This window comes from Antedon mediterranea, chromosome 6, assembly GCF_964355755.1.
Source record: "Antedon mediterranea chromosome 6, ecAntMedi1.1, whole genome shotgun sequence".
In the NCBI taxonomy this organism is placed as follows: domain Eukaryota; kingdom Metazoa; phylum Echinodermata; class Crinoidea; order Comatulida; family Antedonidae; genus Antedon; species Antedon mediterranea.
The window spans coordinates 5,001-23,451 of NC_092675.1; the positions used below are offsets into that span (position 1 = coordinate 5,001).

An 18,451-nucleotide genomic window follows, 5' to 3' on the forward strand; every position below is an offset into this window, starting at 1 on the left:
TATGGAACAAAAATAAACGTGAAATAGTCAAAAAAGGCGTTAAAGCAAAGGTATTTTGTCTCATTGCATTTTATACACAATTTATCACTGTCTACGCCCTTTTTTAGGTGAGTTTTCGTATGGGATGGTATACGGAAAGAGACAGTTATTTTATACAATATCAGTATTGTGACTATTTAGTTATCCGCACTTGGCGGATAACTCCTTGTTATTGTATGGGATCAATATTTTTTTCTGTATTATTCTTCTTTCTTTCTCGCTATTTTTGTGTAGAGCGTTTCTCTAAAATGTGTAAACATAACATTTCATAACTTTGACAACATGTGGGCATTTACGTGAACTTGTGCACCTCCTATTTTTTAATGACGTCAGAGTTGTGCAATGTGACTTACGTGCGATTTATGAATTTCGCGTATTTAACATAGATCGAAAACCATAAAAGATTTTAAACTGAAACTTTGCAAAAGTTTAATTTGTGTCATGCGCTAACTTCCTGTGAAAAAAAATTGCGTGTTTTACACAAAGTTACGCGTGCACGCGCATTTAAAATTTTAAAATGCGCAAAATTAATTTCTATTCAATTTTCTACGAGTTTCATGTCATTTTAAGCATGTCAAAAATTCCCACGCGTGCGCAAATTTTTACGTGTGTGGTGCGCACGTAGCATTAAAAACATATTTTTTTCGCATGATTTATATTTGTCCAGCCTTTTCTAGTAATTTTACCAACTTTTAAACAATTTCGACTTAAAGTTACGTCATACGAGCACGTCGAATTGGACAATTTGCGCGCGTTTTTGATGAAAAAGTTCAAAAATTTGTCAAAATTATGCCTTTTTTTAAACAGTCATAATTTCTAAACTACACGATCAACTTTTTGTGAATGACAAATTCTGGAAGTTGATGAGTTGTAGATATCGGATCATGTATTTTTATGGCTAACCGGACATTGTGACGTCATCGTATGGCCACGTGAATATAAAATTTAGGATTTTTGTATCTTTCGTCATAGCTCATCACATTGAATAGAGCGCATCTCCACTTATCCGTTTTCCATTTTCACCCCGATTTTGATATTGTGTAGGTCAATCAACTATCTTTCGCATGAGTTAAAAATATTTTAATTTTTTTAACGTCATCGTGCCTAAAAATTTAAATCACGTGTGGCATTAATTTCATCTTTACAGTAAATTTTAATCTGTTATAGCTCGTAAGAATAAAATGTGATAATCACGATTAAAACTTTGTCTGGAAGCTATTGGATTGTAGATACGAAATTATGTAAAAATTTTGCCAATCGGATGTTGTGACGTCATCATATGGCCAGTTAAATAAAAAAGGTCGTATTTTCATCTTTTGCGTCATAATTCATTACATTTAAAAGAGCGCGCATCAATATTTCACGTATTCAAATTTCTTCTACACGCTAATACGTTGTTGCTGAGATAATTTCCTTTCGGAATTGCTACCTTCGCGTTTCATTTTAAAACCGTCAACATGTTAAAAAATTGCAATAAATAGCGGGTCCCGTAATTTCACCTATTCTACACTGTATGTGATATGGATACAGATTATACTGTGTATACTATATATGAATTTAAATAATAAAATTCAGCAATAACAACATATCATATTCTTCAGTTCAGGTCATAATGCCAACGTGAACACTTCCTTTTGTCCTCAACCTATCCCCTTAATGTTAATGTTGCACCACTTGCACGGCGGATAACCAAACTCGTCAAAGTGACGAGTTACATGTCTAGTTGGTTATCCGCAACGAAGTTGCAGGATAACCTCTTGTGATTGTACGAAATCATCAACATCAACTTTTTATTAGTTATCCGCACTTGGCGGATAACTCCTTGTTATTGTATGGGATCAATATTTTTTTCTGTATTATTCTTCTTTCTTTCTCGCTATTTTTGTGTAGAGCGTTTCTCTAAAATGTGTAAACATAACATTTTATAACTTTGACAACCTGTGGGCATTTACGTGAAGTTGTGCACCTCCTATTTTTGAATTACGTCAGAGTTGCGCAACGTGACTTACGCGCGATTTTATGATTTTTTATGATTGATCATAGATTAAAAACTAAAAGTGATTTTTAATTGACACTTTGTGAAAGTTTAATTTATATCATGCGCTAACTTTCTGTTGGAAAAAAATTGCGTGTTTTACACAAAGTTACGCGCGCACGCGCATTTAAAATTTCAAAATGCGCAAAAATAATTTCTAATCAACTTTCTACGCGTTTCATGTCATTTTAAGCATGTACAAAATTACCGCGCGCGCGAAAAATATTACGCGCACGGTGCGCATAGAGCATGAAAATCATGTTTTTTTCTCTTGAATTGTGATTTTCCAGCCTTTCCTAGTCATTTTCAAAAAGATTGACATCATTTCAAATTAAAATTACGTCATACGAACACGTTGATTTAGCCCATTTGCGCGCGTTTTAGTTGAAAAAGTTACAAAATGTTGTCAAAATTATGCCTATTTTGAATGTTTTATAGCTTCTCAGGATCAACGATTACCCCTAATTTTTTTAACTTAATATGTAAGCAGATATGTTGTAGATATGAATTCATGCAGAATTTTTACCTCACGGATGTTGTGACGTCATCATATGGCCACACGAATGTAAAATATAGGATTTTTTTGTCTTTCGTTATTGCTCATCACATTCAATGGAGCGCATCACGCTTATATGTATTTCTTTTTCTCCGAGATTTTAATATTGTCTAGGTCAATCAACTATCTTTCGCATGAGATAAAAATATTTTAATTTTTATGACGTCATCATGCCTAAAAATTTTAATTACGTGGGTCATTAATTTCATCTTTACAGTAAATTTTAATCTGTAATAGCCCGTCAAAATAAAATGTGATAATCATGATTAAAACATTTTCTGGAAGCTCTTGGATTGTAGATATTAAATCATGTGAACATTTTGCCAATCAGATGCTGTGACGTCATCATATTGCAAGTTAAATAAAAAAAGTCGTATTTTCATCTTTTGCATCATAGTTCATTATATTTAAAAGAGCGCGCATCAATATTAAACGTATTCAAATTTCTTCTACACGTTAATATGTTGTTGCTGAGATAATTTGCTTCCGAAATTGCTATATCTTAGTGTTTCATCTTGATACCGTCGCCATGTTACAAATTTGAATAAATGGCGGGTCCCGTAATTTCACCTATTCTACACTGTATGTAACATGTATACAGATTATACTGTTTGCATGTATATACTATATGACACAAAATTGACAGAATTCAGCACTAACAACATATCATATTCTTCAGATCAGGTCATAATGCCATAATTTTTTTCTGTGTGCAATATTCTAACGTATGACGTGCACGTGGCGTTTGTCGTGCGGATAACTAATTCGTCAAAGTGACGAGTTACATGTCTAGTTGGTTATCCGCAACGAAGTTGCAGGATAACCTCTTGTGATTGTACGAAATCATCATCATCATCATCATCATCATCAACTTTTTATTCTTCTTCTTTCTTTCTGTATGATTTTTGTGTAACGCTTTTCTCTGAAACTTGCAAACATAACATTTTGTTAGCTATGTTAACATTTTGACATTTATGTAACGTCGTCAAGCGAAGCTTTTCATGATGTTTACAATTGCGCAACGTGACGTACGCGCGATTTAACGATTTTCTCGTATTTAACATATGTCGAAAACCAAATAACATTTTAAAGTGAAACTTTGCAAAAGTTTAATTTATATCATGCGCTAACTTTCTGTTGAGAAAAAATTGCGTGTTTTACACAAAGTTACGCGCGCACGCGCATTTAAAATTTCAAAATGCGCGAAATTAATTTATAATCAACTTTCTACGCGTTTCATGTCGTTTTAAGCATGTCAAAAATTCCCACGCGTGCGCACATTTTTACGTGTGCGGTGCGCACGTAGCATTGAAAACGTATTTTTTTCGCGTGATTTATGTTTTTCCAGCCTTTTCATGTAATTTTACCAAATTTTTAACAATTTCGACTTAAAGATACGTCATACGAGCACGTCGAATTGGACAATTTGCGCGCGTTTTTTATGAAAAGGTTAAAAAATTCGTTTAAAATATGCCTTTTTTTAAACAGTCGTAATTTCTAAACTAGACGGTCAACTTTTTGTGGATGGCATATTCTGGAAGTAGATGAGTTGTAGATATCGGATCAGGTATTAATATGGCTAACCGGACATTGTGACGTCATCGTATGGCCACGCGAATATAAAATTTAGGATTTTTGTATCTTTCGTCATAGCTCATCACATTGAATAGAGCGCATCTCCACTTATCCGTTTTCCATTTTCACCCCGATTTTGATATTGTCTAGGTCAATCAACTATCTTTCGCATGAGTTAAAAATATTTTAATTTTTTTGACGTCATCATGCCTAAAAATTTAAATCACGTGTGGCATCAATTTCATCTTTACAGTAAATTTTAATCTGTTATAGCTCGTAAAAATAAAATGTGATAATCACGATTAAAACTTTTTCTGGAAGCTATTGGATTGTAGATACGAAATTATGTAAAAATGTTGCCAATCAAATGTTGTGACGTCATCATATGGCCAGTTAAATAAAAAAGGTCGTATTTTCATCTTTTGCGTCATAATTCATTACAGTTAAAAAAGCGCATCAATATTTCACGTATTCAAATTTCTTCTACACGCAAATACGTTGTTGCTGAGATAATTTCCTTTCGGAATTGCTACCTTTGCGTTTCATTTTAAAACCGTCAACATGTTAAAAATTGCAATAAATAACGGGTCCCGTAATTTCACCTATTCTACACTGTAAGTGATATGGATACAGATTATACTGTGTATACTATATATGAATTTAAATAATAAAATTCAGCAATAACAACATATCATATTCTTCAGTTCAGGTCATAATGCCAACGTGAACACTTCCTTTTGTCCTCAACCTATCCCCTTAATGTTAATGTTGCACCACTTGCGCGGCGGATAACCAAACTCGTCAAAGTGACGAGTTACATGTCTAGTTTGTCTTCTTTCTTTCTGTATGATTTTTGTGGATCGCTTTTCTCTAAAACTTGCAAACATAACATTTTGTAACTTTCTCAACATATCGCCATGCACATGAAGATGTGCAGCGAAGCTTTTCATGATGTTTACAATTGCGCAACGTGACTTACGCGCGATTTAACGATTTTGTCGTATTTAACATAGCTCGACAACCAAATAACATTTCAACTTGAAACTTTGCAAAAGTTTAATTTATATCATGCGCTAACTTTCTGTTGAAAAAAAATTGCGTGTTTTACACAAAGTTACGCGCGCACGCGCATTTAAAATTTCAAAATGCGCAAAATTAATTTATAATCAACTTTCTACGCGATTCATGTCGTTTTAAGCATGTCAAAAATTCCCACGCGTGCGCACATTTTTACGTGTGCGGTGCGCACGTAGCATTGAAAACGTATTTTTTTCGCGTGATTTATATTTTTCCAGCCTTTTCTAGTAATTTTACCAAATTTTAAACAATTTCGACTTAAAGATACGTCATACGAGCACGTCGAATTGGACAATTTGCGCGCGTTTTTTATGAAAAGGTTAAAAAATTTGTTTAAAATATGCCTTTTTTTAAACAGTCGTAATTTCTAAACTAGACGGTCAACTTTTTGTGGATGGCATATTCTGGAAGTAGATGAGTTGTAGATATCGGATCAGGTATTAATATGGCTAACCGGACATTGTGACGTCATCGTATGGCCACGCGAATATAAAATTTAGGATTTTTGTACCTTTCGTCATAGCTCATCACATTGAATAGAGCGCATCTCCACTTATCCGTTTTCCATTTTCACCCCGATTTTGATATTGTCTAGGTCAATCAAGTATCTTTCGCAGGAGTTAAAAATATTTTAATTTTTTTGACGTCATCATGCCTAAAAATTTAAATCACGTGTGGCATTAATTTCATCTTTACAGTAAATTTTAATCTGTTATAGCTCATAAGAATAAAATGTGATAATCACGATTAAAACTTTTTCTGGAAGCTATTGGATTGTAGATACGAAATTATGTAAAAATGTTGCCAATCGGATGTTGTGACGTCATCATATGGCCAGTTATATAAAAAAGGTCGTATTTTCATCTTTTGCGTCATAATTCATTACATTTAAAAGAGCGCGCATCAATATTTCACGTATTCAAATTTCTTCTACACGCTAATACGTTGTTGCTGAGATAATTTCCTTTCGGAATTGCTACCTTCGCGTTTCATTTTAAAACCGTCAACATGTTAAAAATTGCAATAAATAGCGGGTCCCGTAATTTCACCTATTCTACACTGTATGTGATATGGATACAGATTATACTGTGTATACTATATATGAATTTAAATAATAAAATTCAGCAATAACAACATATCATATTCTTCAGTTCAGGTCATAATGCCAACGTGAACACTTCCTTTTGTCCTCAACCTATCCCCTTAATGTTAATGTTGCACCACTTGCGCGGCGGATAACCAAACTCGTCAAAGTGACGAGTTACATGTCTAGTTGGTTATCCGCAACGAAGTTGCAGGATAACCTCTTGTGATTGTACGAAATCATCAACATCTTTTTTAGTTATCCGCACTCAGCGGATAACTCCTTGTAACTGTCCTGTTTCATCATCTTTTTTTTTTTTCTGTATTATTCTTTCTTTCTGTCATTTTTGTGCAGAGCATATCTCAAAAACGTGTACAGTTAACATTTCATAACTTTGTCAACATATGGGTATTCACCTGAAGTTGTGCTTTTCTATTTTTGAATGACGTCAGAATTGCACAACATGACTTACGCGCGTTTTAACGAATTTCGCGTATTTAACATATATCGAAAACCATATAACAATTTAAATTGAAACTTAACAAAAGTTTAAGTTATATCTTGCGCTAATTGACTGTGTAAAAAAAATGGCATGTTTTACACGAAGTTACGCGCGCACGCGCGTTTTAAATTTCAAAACGCGAAAAATCAATTTCTAATCCACTTTGTACGCGTTTCATGTCATTTTAAGCAGGTAAAAAATTCCCACGCGCGCGCATTTTTTTACGCGCGCCGTGCGCACGTAGCGTTGAAAACAATTTTTTTCACGTAATTTATGTTTTTCCAGCCTTTTGTAGTAATTTTACCAACTTTTAAACGATTTTGACTTAAAATTACGTCATACGTGCACGTCGAATTGGATAATTTACGTGGGTTTTTGATGAAAAAGTTAAAAAATTCGTTAAAATTTGTCAAATATATGCCTTTTTTTAAACAGTCGTAATTTCTAAACTGGACGGTCAACTTTTTGTGGATGACATATTCTTGAAGTTGATGAGGTGTAGATATCGGATCATGTAATAATATGGCTAACCGGACATTGTGACGTCATCGTATGGCCACGCGAATATAAAATATAGGATTTTTGTATCTTTCGTCATAGCTCATCACAGTTAATAGAGCACATCTCTACTTATCCGTTTTCAATTTTCACCCCGATTTTGACATTGTCTAGATCAATCACCTATCTTTCGCATGAGTTAAAAATATTTTAATTTTTATGACGCCATCATGTCTAAAAATGTAAATAACGTGGGTCACTTATTTTCATCTTTACAGTAAATTTCAATCTGTTATAGCTCATCAGAATAAAAAGTGATAATCATGATCAAAACGTTTTATGGAAGCTATTGGATTGTAGATACGAATTCATGTAAACATTTTGCCAATCAGATGTTGTGACGTCATCATATGGCCAGTTGAATATAAAAAGTCGTATTTTCATAATTTGCGTCATAGTTCATCACATTTAAAAGACCGCGTATCTATATTTGACGTATTCAAATTTCTTCTACACGGTAATATGTTGTTGATGAGATCATTTGCTTTCAAAATTGCTATCTTAGTGTTTCATTTTGATACCGCCGCCATGTTAAAAATAGGAATAAATGGGGGGTCCCGTAATTTCACCTATTCTACACTGTATGTAATACGCATACAGATTATACTGTTCATACTGTATATGACACAAAATTGACAGAATTCAGCACTAACAGCATATGACATTCTTCAGTTCAGGTCATAATGCCATAATCTTTTTTCGTGCGCAAACTTTCAACGTATGACGTGCGCGGGGCGTTTTTCATGCGGATAACTAACTCGTCAAAGTGACGAGTTACATGTCTAGTTGGTTATCCGCAACGAAGTTGCAGGATAACCTCTTGTGATTGTACGAAATCATCATCATCATCATCATCATCATCAACTTTTTATTGGTTATCCGCCTCAAGCGGATAACCTTTGTTATTGTAGTGTTACTTTTTTTTTTTATTATTCTTCTTTCTTTCTCGGATTTTGTGCACGCGTTTTCTCTTTAACGTGTTGACATAACATGTTGTAACTTCGTCAACATATAGACATTTAACTGAAGATGTACTGCCAAGCTTTTTGACAATGTCAGATCCGCGTAGCGTAAGTTACGCGCGATTTTCTGAAAATCTTAAATCGGTCATAACTTCGAAACCGATAAATATTTTTTAACGAAATTTTCAGCCACGTTTTCTTCACATCAATGGCTAACTTTTAGAATGTTTAACAAATTTTTGGAGATTAGAAAGTTTTCGCGTAAATTGCGTTTGAAATATTTTACTCTTCTTATTTTGTGCACGCTGTTTCTCTTCAACGTGTAAACATAATATGTTGTAACTTGTTCAGCATTTAGACATTTTACTGAAGTTTTCCAGCTAAGCTTTTTGACGATGTCAGAGCCGCGTAGCGTAAGTTACGCGTGATTTTCTGAAAATCTTAAATTGGTTATAACTTCGAAACAAATGAATATTTTTTAACGTCATTTTCAGCCACGTTTGCTTCACATCAATAGTTAACTTTTAACGCTACCGCAATTTGTAACATTAGAAAGTGCGCGCGTCAATGGCGTTTGAAATTTTAAAATGCTTCAAATCAATTTCTGATTAAATTAGAGCACGATTCAGGTCATTTTAAGCGTTTAAAAAATTGCCACTGGTGCGCACATTTTTACGCGCGCACGGCGCAGGGAATACGTTTGAGCATTTCTTTTACACGATTTGTGTTTTTAAGTCTTCGGTTAACAATTTTACGTTATTTTATTAACTTTTCAACTTGAAATGGCGTTCTACGAGCACGTTAAACATGACAGGTTGCGCACGAAAACGTCAACAAATTGTGAAAATGTTCCAAAATATGTCTACTTTTAAAAATGAAACAGTTCATCAGAATGTAAGGTTACCCCCATTTTTTATATTATTTTCTTGCAGTGTATAAATCATAGGTGTGATTTATTATAGTCTTGAATGTTAAAAAGTGTTTGAAGGCTACATTATTTGCATATTAAATGTAATTTTTGAAATAATTATCATCAAACAAACATAAACATATTCAAAGAGCAAAACAATAAACATAACGCTTATCTTTTTTCTTTACATGTTAATATATAAAACTAGAAAGTATGCACTTTCATAATATGTAACTGTTTAAAATTTGTGAAGATTTCATCATAGTAAAAATTATGATTTAAGTTCATTATGTAATAATCAACTTGCATCGAGGGGGGGTTCACGACATACCGAATGAACGAGGACTCTTCCTTCGGATTTTTTTCAGCAGGTGCTCATATGGCTCGATGTGTAGTGCAACCGACTTTGCTATCAGATGTACCGGGTTCGAATCCCATCACGGGAAAACAATTAATTAAAAGGATTTATTTGGTTATTACACTGAAATGGCAGTTTTAATTTTGAATAGGCTACCCTTTTTTGGAAAAGTCATAACTGAGAAGTACTTTAATACGCAAGATACGTTTTGTTGCGGGCGGATAACCAAACTCGTCCTCAAGTGACGAGTTTAGATCTAGTTCTTCTTCTTTCTTTCTGTATGATTTTTGTGTAACGCTTTTCTCTGAAACTTGCAAACATAACATTTTGTTAACTATGTTAACATTTTGACATTTATGTAACGTCGTCAAGCGAAGCTTTTCATGATGTTTACAATTGCGCAACGTGACGTACGCGCGATTTAACGATTTTCTCGTATTTAACATATGTCGAAAACCAAATAACATTTCAACTTGAAACTTTGCAAAAGTTTAATTTATATCATGCGCTAACTTTCTGTTGAAAAAAAATTGCGTGTTTTACACAAACTTACGCGCGCACGCGCATTTAAAATTTCAAAATGCGCGAAACTAATTTATAATCAACTTTCTACGCGTTTCATGTCGTTTTAAACATGTCAAAAATTCCCACGCGTGCGCACATTTTTACGTGAGCGGTGCGCACGTAGCATTGAAAACGTATTTTTTTCGCGTGATTTATGTTTTTCCAGCCTTTTTATGTAATTTAACCAAATTTTTAACAATTTCGACTTAAAGATACGTCATACGAGCACGTCGAATTGGACAAATTGCGCGCGTTTTTTATGAAAAGGTTAAAAAATTCGTTTAAAATATGCCTTTTTTTAAACAGTCGTAATTTCTAAACTAGACGGTCAACTTTTTGTGGATGGCATATTCTGGAAGTAGATGAGTTGTAGATATCGGATCAGGTATTAATATGGCTAACCGGACATTGTGACGTCATCGTATGGCCACGCGAATATAAAATTTAGGATTTTTGTATCTTTCGTCATAGCTCATCACATTGAATAGAGCGCATCTCCACTTATCCGTTTTCCATTTTCACCCCGATTTTGATATTGTCTAGGTCAATCAACTATCTTTCGCATGAGTGAAAAATATTTTAATTTTTATGACGTCATCATGCCTAAAAATTGAAATCACGTGTGGCATCAATTTCATCTTTACAGTAAATTTTAATCTGTTATAGCTCGTAAGAATAAAATGTGATAATCACGATTAAAACTTTTTCTGGAAGCTATTGGATTGTAGATACAAAATTATGTTAAAATGTTGCCAATCGGATGTTGTGACGTCATCATATGGCCAGTTAAATAAAAAAGGTCATATTTTCATCTTTTGCGTCATAATTCATTACATTTAAAAGAGCGCGCATCAATATTTCACGTATTCAAATTTCTTCTACACGCTAATACGTTGTTGCTGAGATAATTTCCTTTCGGAATTGCTACTTTCGCGTTTCATTTTAAAATCGTCAACATGTTAAAAATTGCAATAAATAGCGGGTCCCGTAATTTCACCTATTCTACACTGTATGTGATATGGATACAGATTAGACTGTGTATACTATATATGAATTTAAATAATAAAATTCAGCAATAACAACATATCATATTCTTCAGTTCAGGTCATAATGCCAACGTGAACACTTCCTTTTGTCCTCAACCTATCCCCTTAATGTTAATGTTGCACCACTTGCGCGGCGGATAACCAAACTCGTCAAAGTGACGAGTTACATGTCTAGTTGGTTATCCGCAACGAAGTTGCAGGATAACCTCTTGTGATTGTACGAAATCATCAACATCTTTTTCTTAATCTTCTTTCTTTCTGTATGATTTTTGTGTAACGCTTTTCTCTAAAACTTGCAAACATAACATTTTGTTAACTATGTTAACATTTTGACATTTATGTAACGTCGTCAAGCGAAGCTTTTCATGATGTTTACAATTGCGCAACGTGACGTACGCGCGATTTAACGATTTTCTCGTATTTAACATATGTCGAAAACCAAATAACATTTTAAAGTGAAACTTTGCAAAAGTTTAATTTATATCATGCGCTAACTTTCTGTTGAAAAAAAATTGCGTGTTTTACACAAAGTTACGCGCGCACGCGCATTTAAAATTTCAAAATGCGCAAAATTAATTTATAATCAACTTTCTACGCGTTTCATGTCGTTTTAAGCATGTCAAAAATTCCCACGTGTGCGCACATTTTTACGTGTGCGGTGCGCACGTAGCATTGAAAACGTATTTTTTTCGCGTGATTTATGTTTTTCCAGCCTTTTCTAGTAATTTTACCAAATTTTAAACAATTTCGACTTAAAGATACGTCATACGAGCACGTCGAATTGGACAATTTGCGCGCGTTTTTTATGAAAAGGTTAAAAAATTCGTTTAAAATATGCCTTTTTTTAAACAGTTGTAATTTCTAAACTAGACGGTCAACTTTTTGTGGATGACATATTCTGGAAGTAGATGAGTTGTAGGTATCGGATCAGGTATTAATATGGCTAACCGGACATTGTGACGTCATCGTATGGCCACGCGAATATAAAATTTAGGATTTTTGTATCTTTCGTCATAGCTCATCACATTGAATAGAGCGCATCTCCACTTATTCGTTTTCCATTTTCACCCCGATTTTGATATTGTCTAGGTCAATCAACTATCTTTCGCATGAGTTAAAAATATTTTAATTTTTTTGACGTCATCATGCCTAAATATTTAAATCACGTGTGGCATCAATTTCATCTTTACAGTAAATTTTAATCTGTTATAGCTCGTAAGAATAAAATGTGATAATCACGATTAAAACTTTTTCTGGAAGCTATTGGATTGTAGATACGAAATTATGTAAAAATGTTGCCCATCGGATGTTGTGACGTCATCATATGGCCAGTTAAATAAAAAAGGTCGTATTTTCATCTTTTGCGTCATAATTCATTACATTTAAAAAAGCGCGCATCAATATTTCACGTATTCAAATTTCTTCTACACGCTAATACGTTGTTGCTGAGATAATTTCCTTTCGGAATTGCTACCTTCGCGTTTCATTTTAAAACCGTCAACATGTTAAAAATTGCAATAAAAAGCGGGTCCCGTAATTTCACCTATTCTACACTGTATGTCACTGAGCTGTATGTGATATGGATACAGATTATACTGTGTATACTATATATGAATTTAAATAATAAAATTCAGCAATAACAACATATCATATTCTTCAGTTCAGGTCATAATGCCAACGTGAACACTTCCTTTTGTCCTCAACCTATCTCCTTAATGTTAATGTTGCACCACTTGCGCGGCGGATAACCAAACTCGTCAAAGTGACGAGTTACATGTCTAGTCTTAATCTTCTTTCTTTCTGTATGATTTTTGTGTAACGCTTTTCTCTAAAACTTGCAAACATAACATTTTGTTAACTATGTTAACATTTTGACATTTATGTAACGTCGTCAAGCGAAGCTTTTCATGATGTTTACAATTGCGCAACGTGACGTACGCGCGATTTAACAATTTTCTCGTATTTAACATATGTCGAAAACCAAATAACATTTTAAAGTGAAACTTTGCAAAAGTTTAATTTATATCATGCGCTAACTTTCTGTTGAAAAAAAATTGCGTGTTTTACACAAAGTTACGCGCGCACGCGCATTTAAAATTTCAAAATGCGCAAAATTAATTTATAATCAACTTTCTACGCGTTTCATGTCGTTTTAAGCATGTCAAAAATTCCCACGCGTGCGCACATTTTTACGTGTGCGGTGCGCACGTAGCATTGAAAACGTATTTTTTTCGCGTGATTTATGTTTTTCCAGCCTTTTCTAGTAATTTTACCAAATTTTAAACAATTTCGACTTAAAGATACGTCATACGAGCACGTCGAATTGGACAATTTGCGCGCGTTTTTTATGAAAAGGTTAAAAAATTCGTTTAAAATATGCCTTTTTTTAAACAGTTGTAATTTCTAAACTAGACGGTCAACTTTTTGTGGATGACATATTCTGGAAGTAGATGAGTTGTAGGTATCGGATCAGGTATTAATATGGCTAACCGGACATTGTGACGTCATCGTATGGCCACGCGAATATAAAATTTAGGATTTTTGTATCTTTCGTCATAGCTCATCACATTGAATAGAGCGCATCTCCACTTATTCGTTTTCCATTTTCACCCCGATTTTGATATTGTCTAGGTCAATCAACTATCTTTCGCATGAGTTAAAAATATTTTAATTTTTTTGACGTCATCATGCCTAAATATTTAAATCACGTGTGGCATCAATTTCATCTTTACAGTAAATTTTAATCTGTTATAGCTCGTAAGAATAAAATGTGATAATCACGATTAAAGCTTTTTCTGGAAGCTATTGGATTGTAGATACGAAATTATGTAAAAATGTTGCCCATCGGATGTTGTGACGTCATCATATGGCCAGTTAAATAAAAAAGGTCGTATTTTCATCTTTTGCGTCATAATTCATTACATTTAAAAGAGCGCGCATCAATATTTCACGTATTCAAATTTCTTCTACACGCTAATACGTTGTTGCTGAGATAATTTCCTTTCGGAATTGCTACCTTCGCGTTTCATTTTAAAACCGTCAACATGTTAAAAATTGCAATAAAAAGCGGGTCCCGTAATTTCACCTATTCTACACTGTATGTCACTGAGCTGTATGTGATATGGATACAGATTATACTGTGTATACTATATATGAATTTAAATAATAAAATTCAGCAATAACAACATATCATATTCTTCAGTTCAGGTCATAATGCCAACGTGAACACTTCCTTTTGTCCTCAACCTATCTCCTTAATGTTAATGTTGCACCACTTGCGCGGCGGATAACCAAACTCGTCAAAGTGACGAGTTACATGTCTAGTTTCTCTTCTTTCTTTCTGTATGATTTTTGTGGAACGCTTTTCTCTAAAACTTGCAAACATAACATTTTGTAACTTTTTCAACATATTTTCATGCACATGAAGATGTGCAGCGAAGCTTTTCATGATGTTTACAATTGCGCAACGTGACGTACGCGCGATTTAACGATTTTGTCGTATTTAACATAGCTCGACAACCAAATAACATTTCAACTTGAAACTTTGCAAAAGTTTAATTTATATCATGCGCTAACTTTCTGTTGAAAAAAAATTGCGTGTTTTACACAAAGTTACGCGCGCACGCGCATTTAAAATTTCAAAATGCGCAAAATTAATTTATAATCAACTTTCTACGCGTTTCATGTCGTTTTAAGCATGTCAAAAATTCCCACGCGTGCGCACATTTTTACGTGTGCGGTGCGCACGTAGCATTGAAAACGTATTTTTTTCGCGTGATTTATATTTTTCCAGCCTTTTCTAGTAATTTTACCAAATTTTAAACAATTTCGAATTAAAGATACGTCATACGAGCACGTCGAATTGGACAATTTGCGCGCGTTTTTTATGAAAAGCTTAAAAAATTCGTTTAAAATATGCCTTTTTTTAAACAGTCGTAATTTCTAAACTAGACGGTCAACTTTTTGTGGATGACATATTCTGGAAGTAGATGAGTTGTAGATATCGGATCAGGTATTAATATGGCTAACCGGACATTGTGACGTCATCGTATGGCCACGCGAATATAAAATTTAGGATTTTTGTATCTTTCGTCACAGCTTATCACATTGAATAGAGCGCATTTCCACTTATCCGTTTTCCATTTTCACCCCGATTTTGATATTGTCTAGGTCAATCAACTATCTTTCGCATGAGTTAAAAATATTTTAATTTTTTTGACGTCATCATGCATAAAAATTTAAATCACGTGTGGCATTAATTTCATCTTTACTGTAAATTTTAATCTGTTATAGCTCGTAAGAATAAAATGTGATAATCACGATTAAAACTTTTTCTGGAAGCTATTGGATTGTAGATACGAAATTATGTTAAAATGTTGCCAATCGGCTGTTGTGACGTCATCATATGGCCAGTTAAATAAAAAAGGTCGTATTTTCATCTTTTGCGTCATAATTCATTACACTTAAAAGAGCGCGCATCAATATTTCACGTATTCAAATTTCTTCTACACGCTAATACGTTGTTGCTGAGATAATTTCTTTTCGGAATTGCTACCTTTGCGTTTCATTTTAAAACCGTCAACATGTTAAAAACTGCAATAAATAGCGGGTCCCGTAATTTCACCTATTCTACACTGTATGTGATATGGATACAGATTATACTGTGTATACTATATATGAATTTAAATAATAAAATTCAGCAATAACAACATATCATATTCTTCAGTTCAGGTCATAATGCCAACGTGAACACTTCCTTTTGTCCTCAACCTATCCTCTTAATGTTAATGTTGCACCACTTGCGCGGCGGATAACCAAACTCGTCAAAGTGACGAGTTACATGTCTAGTTCTTATTTCTTTCCTTCCATTTTTGTGTAGAGCGTTTCTCTAACATGTGTAAACATAACATTTCATAACTTTGACAACATGTGGGCATTTACGTGAAGTTGTGCACCTCCTATTTTTGAATGACGTCAGAGTTGCGCAACGTGACTTACGCGCGATTTATGATTTGTTATGATTGATCATAGATTAAAAACTAAAAGTGATTGTTAATTGACACTTTGTGAAATTTTAATTTATATCATGCGCTAACTTTCTGTTGGAAAAAAATTGCGTGTTTTACACAAAGTTACGCGCGCACGCGCATTTAAAATTTCAAAATGCGCAAAAATAATTTCTAATCAACTTTCTACGCGTTTCATGTCATTTTAAGCATGTCAAAAATTACCGCGCGCGCAAAAAATATTACGCGTACGGTACGCATAGAGCATGAAAATCATGTTTTTTTCACTTGAATTGTGATTTTCCAGCCTTTCCTACTCATTTTCAAAAAGATTGACATCATTTCAAATTAAAATTACGTCATACGAACACGTTGATTTAGCCCATTTGCGCGCGTTTTAGTTGAAAAAGTTACAAAATGTTGTCAAAATTATGCCTATTTTGAATCTTTTATAGCTTCTCAGGATCAACGATTACCACTAATTTTTTTAACTTAATATGTAAGCAGATATGTTGTAGATATGAATTCATGCAGAACATTTACCTCTTGGATGTTGTGACGTCATCATATGGCCACACGAATGTAAAATATAGGATTTTTTTGTCTTTCGTTATTGCTCATCACATTCAATGGAGCGTATCACGCTTATACGTATTTCTTTTTCTCTGAGATTTTAATATTGTCTAGGTCAATCAACTATCTTTCGCATGAGATAAAAATATTTTAATTTTTATGACGTCATCATGCCTAAAAATTTAAATTACGTGGGTCATTAATTTCATCTTTACAGTAAATTTTAATCTGTAATAGCCCGTCAAAATAAAATGTGATAATCACGATTAAAACATTTTCTGGAAGCTCTTGGATTGTAGATATGAAATCATGTGAACATTTTGCCAATCAGATGCTGTGACGTCATCATATCGCCAGTTAAATAAAAAAAGTCGTATTTTCATCTTTTGCATCATAGTTCATTATATTTAAAAGAGCGCGCATCAATATTAAACGTATTCAAATTTCTTCTACACGTTAATATGTTGTTGCTGAGATAATTTCCTTCCGAAATTGCTATCTTAGTGTTTCATCTCGATACCGTCGCCATGTTACAAATTTGAATAAATGGCGGGTCCCGTAATTTCACCTATTCTACACTGTATGTAACATGTATACAGATTATACTGTTTGCATGTATATACTATATGACACAAAATTGACAGAATTCAGCACTAACAACATATCATATTCTTCAGATCAGGTCATAATGCCATAATTTTTTTCTGTGTGCAATAATCTAACGTATGACGTGCACGTGGCGTTTGTCGTGCGGATAACTAACTCGTCAAAGTGACGAGTTACATGTCTAGTTAGTTTTGTACTTGGTTGTGTAAAAAATAAATGACAAACTGTTTTGTAGCACTATATTATCCCTTAACTACAGAGGAAATATTTAAATATTTAAATAAGTGTAAACATAATTCCTCCATGCTGTAACTTTACATTCTATTTCTCTTATTAGTTCTCACAGAATGCTGATTTGAAAGAACAATTACTAAAAACGCGAGGTACAACATTAGGAGAAGCAAGTGCGCGAGACCATGTATGGGGTATAGGACTTGGCTTAAAAAACCCATTGGCATTGGACAAGAAGAATTGGAAAGGGCAGAATCTTTTAGGTTACATTTTGACTGAAATAAGAGAAGAACTGATTGCAGAAGGAAGTTAAATAATTTGTTATTAAATGACAAGCCCTTATTTTTGAACGAGAGACTATTACTACTCTAACTAGCCTAGTAATTAAACAAATGTTTAGTGGTTTATGGAATTGCTAAATTCATTTTGAGTTGGTTGCCAATAATATTATTTGGAGTGTGATTTAATTGGATTTGAACAACTTCATAGTGATATTAAAAAGTGTCTTTGCATTATAGTAGTGTGAACTCGACATGCAATTACAAACAAAATATGATTTATTGAATAGGTCATTATAATGCAACACAATTTAGGGCACAAAATAAACAAGAATTATCTTTTTTTAAATGCTTATATACTATTGTTAGCGGTAGAATATTCTATCTAAGGCATATTTTGTACTTAAGGCATAATTTTATGAAATTGTGTTGGATTTGAGTGATTAATTTACTAATGACATGTTTTTGCACAGGCCTGAGGCCACTGGGCA

General features: G+C 33.6%; 1 protein-coding gene across 2 annotated transcripts in view; it reads left to right on the top strand.

The window, feature by feature from the left end:
* The window catches only part of LOC140051081 (N-glycosidase YbiA-like), a 19,369-nt gene extending 1,368 nt beyond the window's left edge, over positions 1-18,001 (top strand). For both annotated transcript variants that reach the window (XM_072096172.1, XM_072096171.1), the window contains 2 exons: positions 1-50; positions 17,789-18,001. The exon at positions 1-50 is cut by the window's left edge and continues 102 nt beyond it. In XM_072096172.1, the coding sequence (XP_071952273.1) occupies positions 1-50; positions 17,789-17,995 (257 nt within the window). In that variant the 3' untranslated portion in view covers positions 17,996-18,001. The remainder of the gene's footprint in view (positions 51-17,788) is intronic.
* The last annotated feature ends 450 nt before the right edge of the window (positions 18,002-18,451 follow it).